The sequence below is a fragment of the Syngnathoides biaculeatus genome, chromosome 22, assembly GCF_019802595.1.
Source record: "Syngnathoides biaculeatus isolate LvHL_M chromosome 22, ASM1980259v1, whole genome shotgun sequence".
NCBI classification, from domain to species: domain Eukaryota; kingdom Metazoa; phylum Chordata; class Actinopteri; order Syngnathiformes; family Syngnathidae; genus Syngnathoides; species Syngnathoides biaculeatus.
Genome location: NC_084661.1, coordinates 10,208,713 through 10,222,353, shown reverse-complemented (window position 1 = coordinate 10,222,353; position 13,641 = coordinate 10,208,713). Strand labels below are relative to the sequence as shown.

Here is a 13,641-nt window from a genome sequence, read left to right as displayed (position 1 = left end):
GTCAGTATAACGCCGTCCATTACAAAGCGTTCCTGGGCGACGTGCGACCGTGTGACGTTATGAGTTATTTCACGTTTTTGTTTCGCCGTAACGTCGCGTCGGAGGACGCTGGGCGGCGTGGCGACGTGCCAAGCGATACACGCCCCGCCTACGTCATCACGTCGCGCTACGTAAGGCACGCGCTCCGGTCTGCTGGCGGAGAAGATGGCGGCTCCTGGACCGGGGGAGTATTTCAGCGTCGGGAGCCATGTCTCTTGCCTCACCTGCCTGGGCCAGCGGCTGCAAGGGGAGGTGGTCGCGTTCGACTACCAGTGCAAGATGTTGACTCTGAGTATCCTTTTTGGTTCTGTTGGGCTGGCGGCGGACGGCCGGCGAGCCGGGCCCCGCTCCGAGGGCCTGTGGGCTCGCCGAAAATCTGTCAAATAGTGCTCCGCGCAGGCGTAATTGGCGCTCGCTGCCTTAAACAACGCCCGTGCGCCTTTTAAAGGCACCAGTCCGAACGCCATCGCACGTGTCCGCCTTCGTGGGCTCCGGAGTGCGTCGGCGGACACGTCGGTGTGTCCGCCGCGGCCGGTCGACGTGTTTTGGATGTGCTCGACGGGTTGCCAGCGCTCGACGCGGATCACTATCTGGCAGCGGCTGGCATCATGGCTGTGCGTGCGCTTCCCGGAGCACAAACGAAGGGCTAGCGAGGCGGGCTAACGACACAAGCCGCCTTCTGCGTGTGTCTCCTTTGCGAATTCGAACGTGTTGTCGTGCGTTTACGTGGCGGCTACGCGCGAAAGGGAAGCGTGTTCGATGTCGTGGGGCTCCCCGTGTGACCCCCCCCCACCCCCCTTCCTCCGCCCGTTCCCCTCTTCGTCACAATGAGGGGCTGTTAGCTCGGCTAACGTGGCAGCTAAGGATCGGTCACGCTCGCACTTGCGCTGCTGCCGGACGAGACCCGTCCCGAGTTGGCCACCGGCAGCACGTTTGTGCCTCTTAACTTCGGCCGTCTTTCCCATACAACGCTGAACGTTGATAGTAGTTAAGAAGCCAAGTTTAATGTGAGGCCTTTTGTTAGCCGCTAGTTTCATGTTGAGCCATTTTCCAGCCTCTTAGGGGTGTGATTCTACAAGTGTGTGTGTGTGCTTACACTCTACCTTTTATGCAGTAGTTTTACTCTGCTAAAAATTAGTAATTCAGCAGCATATGCCCGTTTTGACTGACTGGAGTATGTAGACAAACTCCTATTTCCCAGCAATTTTTTTATGTCATCGAAAGCATGGAGAGGTGTGTCGCGCAATCACAATGCCGTGGACTTGTCATTCAAGGTCATGGTTGTATTATCAGGAGCGTGGCTAGTTGCTGGAATCGTTGTGGAATTAAAAAAAAAATGGAACGTGGGACGAACACTTAAAGTTCTACCGAGATTCATGGGGAAAAAAATGCTTATAAATAGTTGAATGACTACTTGACTTCCCATTTGCGCTTAAGTTGAGTTTTAACTCGTCACAGTAAGTCTCGTCTGACTAACTTTGAGAACCCTTCCCAAGTTTCACTTTGTACCAGTTTGTATTTCTCAGTAAAACTTGTCAGCCAATGGATAGGTTTCCAATTACGCCATCTTCTGTGTCATAGAGGTCAAGAGAACATAGGTGAAGCGTGAATTTTTTTTTTTCCCATCATTAATTTGTCCGATTTGGTCTAAGGACTGTGGTGTCGTCATTGGAAAACGCTTCCCTGAGTAGTAGACAAAACTAGAGGGTCAAGGGGATATTTTGACAAATAATTACGCTCGACTACCTTATTGCAATAAGTAATTTTTTTTTTTTTTTTAAAGGCACCTTTTGTCAAATGCACAAAAAATCTTGAGGCCATTATCCCCTTTTCAAAATCCTTAATGTTGAGCTCAGTTTGAAGTGGCCTTTCCAACCATTTAAAAAAAAATAATAATAATAAATCTTGTCACGGTGGAGAAGCTGATAAAGCAGTTCTGAGGACCCAGTGTGACAGCCTGAGGGCTCCCAATGCTGAAAGGTCTTCAGGTTAATGCACGTGTGTAGAATTTTGGTAATTTTTGGGATTGTTTTTCTACTTTTTCTACATCTGTGCCATTCTGGAAACTTGCTTCTTCAGCATGTTCATATTCACTCCGCGTGCATTTCGCCATGGACGTCTCACCAAGCCGAACACGGCGAATGAAAGAATACAGAAACGAATGCGAAGGGTATGGGTTCGAGTGATTTGACGCTTTCACTATCCCAAATGTGCCTTAATGACTGGGCCCGGACAATCCTCTGTTGATTCTTGTTCAATGCTGGGGCGTGCTTTCCAGTTGATAAATAACAAACAATACATTCGCATTTGTTTCTGTATTCTTTCATTCGCTGGCTTTGTGAGACGTCATAGCGAAATGCCCAGGGAGTGGGAATGGCCATGCAGAAGCAGCATGGATGGGGAAGTTTCAGACTGGCACAGATGTGGAAAAACTAGAAAAATCCCCCAGATTCTACGTGCATGCGTATTAATCCCAAGGGGACTTTTCTGCACGGGGGAGCGCACAGACCGTCATACCGGGTTCGATTACGGCCCCGCCTGTGTGGAGTTAGCATGTTCTCCCCTGTGCCTGCGTGGGTTTTCTCCGTGCTCTCCGGTTTCCTCCCACATCCCAAAAAGATCCAACATTAATTGGACACTAAATTGTCCCTAGGTGTGATTATGAGTGCGGGTGTTTTATCTCGATGTGCTTTGCGATTGGCTGGCAACCAGTTCAGGGTGTATCCCGCCTCCTGCCCGTTGACAGCTGGGATAGGCTCCCCGCGACCCTTGTGAGGATTAGCGGCAAAGAAAATGAATGGATAGACGTTGCTAGTTATGTGAAACCGGACTGAGCAGAAAGACCCAAAAAAATGTTTTCTGATCGTCAGATGGGGAAAGAGGTTTTAATTTTGTGAACAGGTGCAATCTGCCTGTGCACATCACAGAAAAAAGTATGCCCACAAGCAAGTGAAAATGTTTGGACAGCTTCTTCAAAAAGGGGAACAGGCGAATAATAAGAACGAAGAGCCTGCAGATTTGTAGAAAAAGAAAGCTGCAGCATAGACAATATTGGCAGTCCTACTTAATTCCTTCACTGCCAGTAAATTGGTTGGGATGTATAAATGTTAGAGATTATTGAACAGTTTGACGTGCATTCAATTTTTATAAAGGGTTATACTGCATTTTGTGCCTCATTCAATAGCTCTTGCAATAGTGAGGGTTTTATGCCGTATAATCAAGCAAATGGTTCGTCAGGCTTGTCACGCGCTCCGCTCCTTGACTTCCCGCCTTCCAGAATGTGCTTCCTCCAGCGGCAAGCCAAACCTCTGCGACGTCATCCTGATCAACTTAGCCTACGTTTCCGAAGTAGACATCATCACTGACCGCACCGAGACTCCGCCCCCTCTAGCATCGCTGAATGTCAGCAAGGTTGGTTGTGACGTCTGCCGGCGCGGCTACAGCGAGTGTACGCAGTTTCGGTAGCGCACAAACCTCCATCTAGGTCGAACTGGGAACAAAAAAAAAAAGTGCCGTGTGTGTTTGGTTGAATGGGTCATGTGAGGCAGCGGCGCTTCAACTACAACGAGGCACTCGATTAATTCAAAGCTCGCTAACAGCGTAACAGACATAATGCGAGATGTTGGAAATAATAGCTGGACACTACGGGATGTTTGCCAAGCTTTTAGTAATAAAATAAATGACAAAAGTGCAGCACTCGGTTTGCAAATACGTGCAGTCAGCAGTGTGCTTCGATGGGAACGAGCCAGCAGATGAAGCCGTCGCATTTGATCAATGTAGCATTTACATGACATGAAAGACAGACAATGAGAGGGTCAAGGGGATATTTTGAGAAATAATTAAGCTAGACTGCTTTACTGCAATAAGCGAGAATTTTTTGACCGTTTTTTTTCAAAAGTGCCTTTTTGTCACATACACAAAAAAAATCTTGCAGAGGCAGTTATCCACTTTTCAGTATCCTTGGTGTTGAACCTAGTTTGAAATGGCTTTTCCAACCATTTATTAAAAAATAAATCTTGTCACGTTGCTAGTTAGCGGCACGGTGGAGCAGCTGATAAATCGTTGGCCCCGCCTGTGTGGAGTTTGCATGTTCTCCCCGTGCCTGCGTGGGTTTTCTTCGGGCACTCCGGTTTCCTCCCACATCCCAAAAACATGCAACATTAATTGGACACTTTAAATTGCCCCTCGGTGTGATTGTGAGTGCGGCTCTAGGGATCGATTTACTGGAAAGGACCTTTTGAGCTTGATCAAAAAATGACACAGGTCCATACTTTGTTGTCATATTTCTGACATAATATGCCGAACGGGAGAAACATGGATGTTAATTTAGTTGAAGACTAAATTGTCCAAAGCTGTGACTGAATGAATGCACGCTTGTTTAGTGCTGTGCAATTAGCTGGTGCCCAGTCAAGGGTGTGACCCTCCTCTTGCTCAAAGTGAGCTGAAATAAAGCTCCATCCTACTTGTGACCCTCATGACAACATTGAAATGTATCAAATTCTATCTATCAGGGATTTATAATCAATAATCGCAAAAGCATTTTTCCTTGTCTATATGTGAAAACATGCGCCACCTTCTGCACGGGTGTTGAACGTGATTGGCTAACAGGCTTGCCAGGATGTGGGACTGGTCTCTGTTCTCACTAGTACGAGCATAGACAATTGAGCACTCTTGTAGAGACGTCCCCGTCTATCATGAGTATTTGCCAGTATTGCAATCCAGCATCACGACACAAACAGCAGCTCTGTTTCTTTATCCTTTTCCAGGCTCGCTATTTAGATTAGAAACGTGCGTGCATGGTGCACGGGTGAACACATGCGCAGAATGTAATGATGTTAGCCCTGAAATGTGGTATGAATTGCCCGTGTGCGCATCTGCCGTCCATCTGCAAGTCCAAAGCAGTGTCGAATGCAGTGACCGACTAGATGACACCCAACTTGTACACGCTGTAAACAAACTCGTATCGGACAGTTTTGGTCGCAGTCTCAAGTCCCAATGAAGCGTTTTGGTTCCCCCACGAGGATAGGTTTCTGTTTATAGAGCTCGTGCACCTACGTCATAAGATCATGTGACTTTTCTTTACCTCGTCATATTGCCGGTCAAGCTAAGTATTGCTCAATGCTAAGTCGGTTGGACACGACGCGGAGATATGTCTTATAGCACAATGCCCAGAGAGTCCTGTCCGATACATTTAGAAGGTGAAAATAATTGACGGTACGTGGAAAAATTATGTAATCTCGGTTTAGAGGACCCGTGTTTAATGCCGAAGTCGGTGTTTTCACTGATAAGAAATTGGACCGTTAACTCACTTCCCCTTGCCTTGGACAACTGGATCTACACGTGGATCTGGTGAATACATTGTCGAGATTTACACGGAAAATTTTGAAAGCGGATAAAAGTCTGGACGCATGTGAATACTTTGTTGCTGGATCTGTTCTCATCAGGAATAAATTCCACATAATGACGGATTTAATGGCTTGTGAACGTGGAAGTGTCCTCGGGCACACGTTAACTTTTGCCGGAATCCATCGATCTTTTCAGAAATTATTCAATGCAAATACCAATATTTAAATGACCCCTGGTTTTACACAAACTCGTATTCATTAACTATGATTGGAAAAAAAACAACATTGAACGTACATGGAAGTGATTGCAGTCACACTTAACCTCAGTAAACCTCTGGGACAGTTTTTTTTAATACGCATTGTTCCCAGATGACCCAACTTGGCATTATAAATACTTTTAAGGTAATTTGAGATTGAAGAATAATTCCTACCTGAAATGATGCGATCGCTACACATGTGTGTGTATTTTTGTTGGGCGCTGCCCATCGTTTAATCGCCGAAATCCATCGATATTTTCTGGTCTTTTCAGCTCGTATTCCATAGAATGATCTCTTAGAATTTCTGTCTCGTCTGTGACAACCAACAACACGACAGGTCTCAGGTATTGTAAATATTCTCCTCCGGTTCAACTTGGAGCAGCTCTGTTTGACCAGCAATATGGCGTCGTGAAAATGGTGACGTCACATGCACGAGCTCTATTAGTACGTACTTGATCGAAACTATTATTTCATTCCCTCACCCAGTTCGAATCAATTAAAGATCCGATCAATAGGGTGTGTCAGTAAACGGTTACTTAGGCAACCAACATTAAATCTTGTTATACTGCTCCCAGGCGCACACCAGGATCAGAACAATGTCCATTAAGTTAATCAAAAATGCGACCTGAAGCTGCAATTGTTAACATTGTATTAATTGGTTCATTTCTATACAGTGCAGCACTAGAGTGCATTTTTTTCTTTCTAAAAAGTGACATTTCAAAATGGAATAACGGCATTTCAATTAAGTGGGAGGAAATGAGATAAAATGCCGCACGGTGGGTCAGCTGGTGCAATGTTGGCCTCACAGTTCTGAGGTCCTGGGTTCAATCCCGGACCCGCCTGTGCGGAGTTAGCATGTTCTCGTCGTGCCTGTTTGGGTTTCCTCCGGGCACTCTGGTTTCTTTCCACATCCCAAAATCATACAACATTAATTGGACACATTAAAAATTGCCCCTGGCTGTGATTGTGAGTGCGACTGTTGTTTGTCTCCATGTGCCCTGTGATTGGCTGACAACCAGTTCAGGGTGTACCCCGACTCCTGCCTGTTGACAGCTGGGATAGGCTCCAGCACACCCGCGCAGCCCTCATGAGGATAAGTGGCAAAGAAAATGGATGGAAATGACATAAAGGTCTTTTAAGTTATGAGCATTGTCAGGGAGCCAATTAAACTTGTAACCTAAGTCAAGGTACAACTTTTAAACATGGATAAAAGCTAACGTGTGCATCTGATTTTAAATAAAAGTATACACCAAAAGAATCCTCATTCAGCAGGATTTGTTGTGGCTGAGTATAACATCCATCATTTTTTTTTTTTTTTTTGCTGTGCGTTTTGCAGCTTGCCAATCGAGCAAAGACAGAAAAGGAGGACAAGCTGTCCCAAGCCTATGCAATCAGCGCTGGGGTGTCTGTTGAGGGCCAGCAGCTATTCCAGACCATTCACAAAACGTAAGGCTGAGGAGTTACGTGCGTCACCGCACGTTTTTTTTTTTTTGTCCACTCACGCTGCCGTCTCCCGTGTGCGCAGCATCAAAGAGTGTAAATGGCAAGAGAAGAACATTATCGTGATGGACGACGTCGTCATCTCACCGCCTTACCAGGTGGACAACTGCAAAGGCAAAGAGGGAAGCGCTTTAAGTCACGTACGAAAAATAGTGAGTACGTTTGATCGCTGATGATATGATTGCTTTATTATGGTCTGTAAGAACAAAACAAATTTGAGTGGCACCTTGAATATTAAGCTTGAGGGACGCTGTGGTGGGGCGATTTATCATCGCTCTCAAAATAACCACACATTCCTTTCTTGGTGGCACTCTGCTTCTTCCATGACCATCAAGCCATGTTTTTGTGGTTAAAAAAAAAAAAAAAAATATTCAGCGCAGTGTGCTGCATGTAAATCCTCAAAAAACAATCATTTTTCTATTGGGGTGGGTGGGGAGTTGAATGATCCAAAAATGCTTTGTCATGGTTTATCCTTGTTTATGCAATATTTTTTTTTGTTGTGGTTGGGGGGGTGTGGGGGGGGGGGGTTAAAACAGTCTTTCTCCCTCCCCCCACAATGCAATCACGATGGCTATCTATGATTTGCAGATATTTGCTATTGGCTATGACGTTCTGAGCGCTCCCGGTGCTGAAAAGTTTTCTTGTGATTAACGCGCGTATATTTTGTAAACTTCCGGGCAGTCTGAAACATCCCCTTCCATGCTTCGTGTGCCATTCGACAGCTCGTCGCCGAGTGTTCATGTTCTCTATGGACGTCTCAGAAAGACGAACGTACACATATATATATATATATATATGTATGTATGTGTGTATCTTTTTTATCAACTTTTGTTTTAAGGTTAGGTTATAACATATGTTTGCTCCCTCTATGCAGTAGAAGGGGAACTATGAGACCGGGTGAGTTCCCAGTAAGCTCCCTTGTTATTGATGCCTGCGCATTCATCACAAGGAGACTTTTCAGCACGGGGGAGCGCTCAAACTGTCACACTGGCACTGTACAGGTTCCCAGTTTCTCCATTGCAATCACTTGGTGTGCACCTAAGAATCACCAACAATTTTTTTTTTTTTTTCTCCCCCCGAAGTCAGGCGTGTTGCGGTCTTGTTGCTATGGTAACCATTACTTTTTGGAAATTGTATTTTTATTTTTTTTACTCCTACAGGTGGAGAAGCATTTTAGAGATGTGGAAAGTCAGAAGTCCATGCAGCGTTCACAAGCACAGCAAACACAGAAGGACTCCACTTTATCTTCTTGAGGCGCCGCTGTGGGGAAGCCGGGCGGCGGGGGGGAGGAGGACGGGGTGGGGGCGGGGAGGCCCGGGGCGGGTGGCCGGGGCCCCCGTTCCCGCTCCCGCTCCCACTGCCGCCGCCAAACAAGAGTCGGCATTCCTTGTTCCAAGCGCGGGCGTCCGCTGCGAGGCAGAGCGCTGAGGTTCCTTCCTGGGTTATGAAGATGTTAAAAAGAAAAAAAAAAAATACCATTTAATGAGAAAGAGAGGAAAGAAGAAATCTTAAATTAGACTTTATAAAGAATAATTTAATCATGAACCATAAATCCACCATAGTTTCCTTAACTAACTTGACCCCTGCCACCTGCTTCCCTCCCTCCCTTCCTTCCTTTCCTCTTTGCCTTCAGTTCCATTTAAAAAAAGACAAAAACTTACGCAGTCAGAAAGGCCTGTTAGCTTTATTTTCTGTCATCTTTTTGTTTTTGTTTTTTTTTGTTTTCTTGGTTTCTTTCAGCTGTCACCCATGTTCTGTCTGTATTTTCTGTATTTTAAAAAAACAAAATGTGACTTGAAACGCAACACTTTAAAGGACATTTTCTAAAATAAATGTAACAAAAATTCTGACTGTACATTTCAGCTGCTTTTTGACAGTTTTTGCGCTCCATTTTTAAGTCTTTGCAAGACGTGGAAAAATTTTACTCTCGTCCCGTTTGACCCGTTGAGACTTTTTTTTTTTTTTTAAACGAGCGGTTCGTGTAGCTTAAATAACTCAAAAGTTTAGAGGTCAAAATAAGTTGCTTTGGAAAGGTATTGTTCTGTGATGTTTACTCCATTTTGGGGGAAAACTTGGCTGGAAGGGATCATTTTGCTGTCAGGTTTGCTGAGGTCAGCAGTTTTTGGCATCTGTTTTGAACAGCTGCTTAAACTGTTTAAAACCGCATAAGCAGTTTGTCCTTGTTTTTAAAAAACAAAAATGGAAAAGTTATGTCTGTAGAAAGGTTAATCTACAGGGTAATATTGTAGCTTTTCAGTATTTATAAAATGCTGCAAAAAAACATTGCCTCATTTAAAAAAAAAAAAAAAATATTGGGAATGTTAAAATGTCTGTACAACCAAGTTCATTTGATTTCATTTCAATTGACAAAATAGATGTTTGCATGCCAATGTGTTTAATTTTGGAATGAGATTCAATTGCAACAGCCCCACACAGTGAATTTGCATGATCTCATTTTAATGACAAAAATAACAATGCAACTGTATAAAAGGACATATTTACATCAAAAGCTTGCAAAAAACATCAAATAGTGTTAAATAAGAGTTCTGTTTTCTTCCCATCAAAACAGATTTGGAGTTTCTCATTCAGGCTAATTTCAGCTCCAAAGATATTTAACGGTACCAAAAAGTTTCAAGATCGCCATGTTCACTGATTTTAGTCCCGTGTGTGAGCCTTCAAGCGTCCGTCGCCAGGATGAGGGCGGCGCCGAAGATCCCCACGTTGTGTCCGATGAGCTTCATCTGGTTCCAGAACTCCACCCTGCGCGTTTGGTGCCAGTAGCCCAGGTTGCCGTCGATGAGCAGAACCACCAGCGGCAGGGCCGTGGCGAGGACCTGCGCCGCCGTGCGCACGTAGCGGCCCGACAGGAAGGCCACGGCCAGAGCGCCCAACATCGCCGCCAGCAGGACGAGCGCCACCTCGCCCCCCGGCAGGTGGTTCAGGTAGGCCAGGCGGTCCTCCTTGCTGTGCTGCAGCGAGTACACCTGCAAACACACACACACACACACAGGTACCGCTTGTTTGATTGCTTTGAAGGGCTTTCACAGAAAAAGTTTAGTTTTACATTTTCATTTTTTGCTGACTGTAGTGATATCAATTAGGCAATTTTGCATATCTACTAATTTCAGATGCAATATTTTTCAATTTGTTTTTTCTAGTGAGGGACCCACAAGTTAAATGCGATTCCTTGGCTTATAAAATACTAGACAAATGTTTTTTCCCTCATATTTTCATAATTCTAAATTGAATTAACTTCATTCTAAAGAATTTATTTACAAAATAATGCTAAATAAGTTATGAAATTAAAAAAAATTCATCCCAACAGCAAGAATTTGAATGAATTTACTGATACACTTTTTATTGAAGTATAATTTATGACCCTTATGAGGATAAGCAGAATGGAAGAAATGAAGTTTGAAATTTTTAAATGACGTGTGACCCAGGGAGGATTGCAGAAACACTGAACTGGTGTCCAAATACATGTTCTTGGTCTTACCACGCATATGAGGTAGACCCCCAGAAAGATTTGTCCGGTGGACTGGAGTGACCTGCTACGTGGTTTCTGCCGGTACACCTCGCCCGCCCCGCTGGCCAGAACCAGGAAGCCCCCGACGATGGCGAGCGCTCGAGAATACATTCGCACCTAAGGGGAGGGGGGAGGGGGGGACAGGTATCTTGTGAACTCCGTTTTTTCACGCTTGATTCACGCATGTCGGGACGCTCACCTTGAGCCAGTCACCGTAGTGCACCTGCTCGCCGACGTACGACACGTATGTGCTGACCGCCAGCTGGACGGCGGCGGCCATGGCGAACCAACGTCTCTTCACCCCGAACGACATGAAGCTGGCGCACAGGACCGCCGCCCCCATGTCTACGTACAGGTACGGCACGTGGATGTCGGGCTTCCTGTGGGCGGGCAAACAAAACAATCATCAATCACACCATTGATGAGTTTGGTTATTTACTTTACACAAATTGTCACATCCTGTCCTACATTAATGGGCACAGTTTTGCTTTTTCTTCTTCTTCGGGTCACAATCTTGAGACTGGCTCAACAGCGCCCCCCCGCCATTTTATATCAATCTCTTCAAAGGTCAAATGAACTGAAATTAAATGCCCCCGCCTGCATGAATCACGAAAAAACCTCGAGTAATTGAGCTATACACACGAAAAAAAAACTTCGTAATTACGCCAGAAGACTGGAACGGGTCATGCAGACCTTCAACATAGTGTCCTCGGATCAAGATGCCAGAAGATGGCGCTAAAGAACTACTTTTCTACCAGAAAGCGCTTAGGTGGTCTTTTTTTTTTTAAGTGGTTCAGTTCTTCGGACCGGGATTCAAATCCCATCCCCATCTGTGTGGAGTTTGCATGTCCTCCCCGTGGCTGCTTGAGTTTTTCCGAGTAGACTGAGGAAGGCGAACACATGTTGTACGATAATGACGGCGAAAGCCTTCAGGGTGTGTCGTTTCCCAAAGATCAAAACACACCCGAAAACCACTTTTCTACGGGCTTCTCCTCGGAGACCCCAAAAAGAACTCCACCAGAAAATGGTCAATAATTCAATTTCAACTATTTCGACAATTCCATCACAATGCCCGCTGAAAGGTTTAGCCTTAGCGTCACAGCTAACTTTTTAAAAAAATATATTTTTAAGGGCCTACACACCGGGTTGCATGAATCATTTTTACCTTTTGGAGTCGGCGCGTTCAGCAAACAGCATCAGCATACAAAAGCAGTTCCAAAATCCAAAGCGGGTTAAAATAAAGGCGCCCAACTGACTGAGAAACCTCAACAGCTGCTTTCTACTCGGCGCCGCCATGATGGCCGTTTCGTGTACGACTGACGTCAAAGCCACGTCGATTTGCTGCATGTCAAAGTAAAAGTTCCTGTCTGGTTCAACAATGTCAACAATGACAGTACAATCGCACTAATCTCTTATTTTGAAAAGAACATTTAGCGCGAGAAAAAGGCCATTTACTATTGGCTGACACAACTGAAGGGTGCCGGAAAGGTTCAAGCTTTACATTTCTGTTTGCTGCCACATAAAGAAAACGCGACAATCACTTCCACGCGTGTTTTTAAACAGCCGTCTTACTTATTTTTTTAAAAAATGACAACGTTCGTTACATTTTTTTAAAGATGAAACCTTGTTATAGAGCTCGTGCACCTGACGTCACCATTTTCACGGCGCCATATTGCCGGTCAAAAAGAGCTGCTCGACAGCGTGGGCGACATTGAACCTGAGCAGAATACACACAATGCCCGAGACTTGTTGCGCTGTTGGTTGTCACAACAGACGAGACAGAAATTCAAAAAGGTCATTCTATCGAATACCAGCTGAAAAGACGAGAAAAGATCGATGGATTTTGGCAATTAAACGGGATGGATGGTGCCCAAAAAAAATACACACGCCTGTGTAGCAATCACTTCATTTCATGTTACATTTGTTGTGCTAATTACCTGATCAATGCGAGTTATGGATTACAAAATATAGTATTGCAAATTACATCTTACCTTTGCCACCACAAGGTGAGACTTATTTCGTTGAATTATAAAGGACATCACGTTTCTATCCCATCCAGTGACGAAGTATTTGTACGCATCCAGACTTTTGCATGCTTTCAAACTCTTTTGTGTGAATCTCGACAACTTATTTACCAGATACATGTGGATATCAAGTTGTCCAAGAGAAAACATCGACTTTGCCATTAAATACGGGTTTCTCTATGGCGAGTTTATCTAACTTTTCCACGTACCGTCGTTTATTTTCACCTTCTAAATGTCTGACGGTATCGGACAAGGCTCTGAGCGTCGTGCTACAAGACATATTTTCGCGTCGTCTCCGACCGACTTAGCATTGAGCAAAGCTTAGCTTGACCGGCAATATGGCGAGGTAAACAAAAGTCAGGTGATTTTATGACAAAAATGCTCTATAGCTAGGGTTGCCTGGCGAACATTTTTGTTTGATGATATGTGTACATATCATAATCATCAGCCATTATCAATGCACTTCAGGGTGAAGGCCTTTTCTTCACTTTTCTAACTACTACGACATTTTGGAAATTGCTGCCAGTGTATTTATGATATCGCCATTTAAGTCTTTGCCCGGGTCACTTTGTGTCCAAGTTTCTGTGGTCTACCTTTTATCAGTTCTTCAGGTGACGCGGCCAACCCATTTAAGCCATTTAAGGTTTTTTATTTTTTGAATGACGTGTACGCCTCGGGCATCTATTGCGGCTAATCCGGAGTGATGTCACTTCCTTTGAGATGTCTGCCGAATGAGACTAACCCAGATTCTGAAAAAAGGTTCAACAGACTGACACCTGCTTGAAGTTTGGTTGAGAAGGACCAGGACTGCACTTCTTTGGGTTTTGAAATGGTCCAACGTGCAGTTGCAAGATAAAGCAGATGAATGAACTGGATTTTGTCCAGCTCATCCCTGGACACTTTCACGGGTACGACGATCCCTACAAATTTTCGTCCTCTTGGGTACGTTC

General features: G+C 44.8%; 2 protein-coding genes across 3 annotated transcripts; one reads left to right on the top strand and one right to left on the bottom strand.

The window, feature by feature from the left end:
* Positions 1-173: 173 nt before the first annotated feature.
* Positions 174-8,996, top strand: lsm12b (LSM12 homolog b). Of its 2 annotated transcripts, none has more exons than XM_061810651.1 (5): positions 174-331; positions 3,317-3,450; positions 6,978-7,087; positions 7,167-7,293; positions 8,302-8,996. In XM_061810651.1, the coding sequence occupies exons 1-5, from the start codon at positions 205-207 to the stop codon at positions 8,392-8,394; spliced, it is 591 nt and encodes a 196-aa protein (XP_061666635.1). In that variant the 5' UTR covers positions 174-204; the 3' UTR covers positions 8,395-8,996. The 2 variants fall into 2 exon arrangements, with proteins under 2 accessions (XP_061666635.1, XP_061666636.1); XM_061810652.1 differs by lacking the exon at positions 8,302-8,996 and adding an exon at positions 8,016-8,041.
* A 581-nt stretch (positions 8,997-9,577) lies between these two features.
* On the bottom strand, positions 9,578-11,993 carry tmem101 (transmembrane protein 101). The gene is made up of 4 exons (XM_061810650.1): positions 11,833-11,993; positions 10,867-11,047; positions 10,638-10,784; positions 9,578-10,125 (listed from the first exon to the last, which is right to left on the bottom strand). The coding sequence occupies exons 1-4, from the start codon at positions 11,961-11,963 to the stop codon at positions 9,817-9,819; spliced, it is 768 nt and encodes a 255-aa protein (XP_061666634.1). The 5' UTR covers positions 11,964-11,993; the 3' UTR covers positions 9,578-9,816.
* Positions 11,994-13,641: the final 1,648 nt, after the last annotated feature.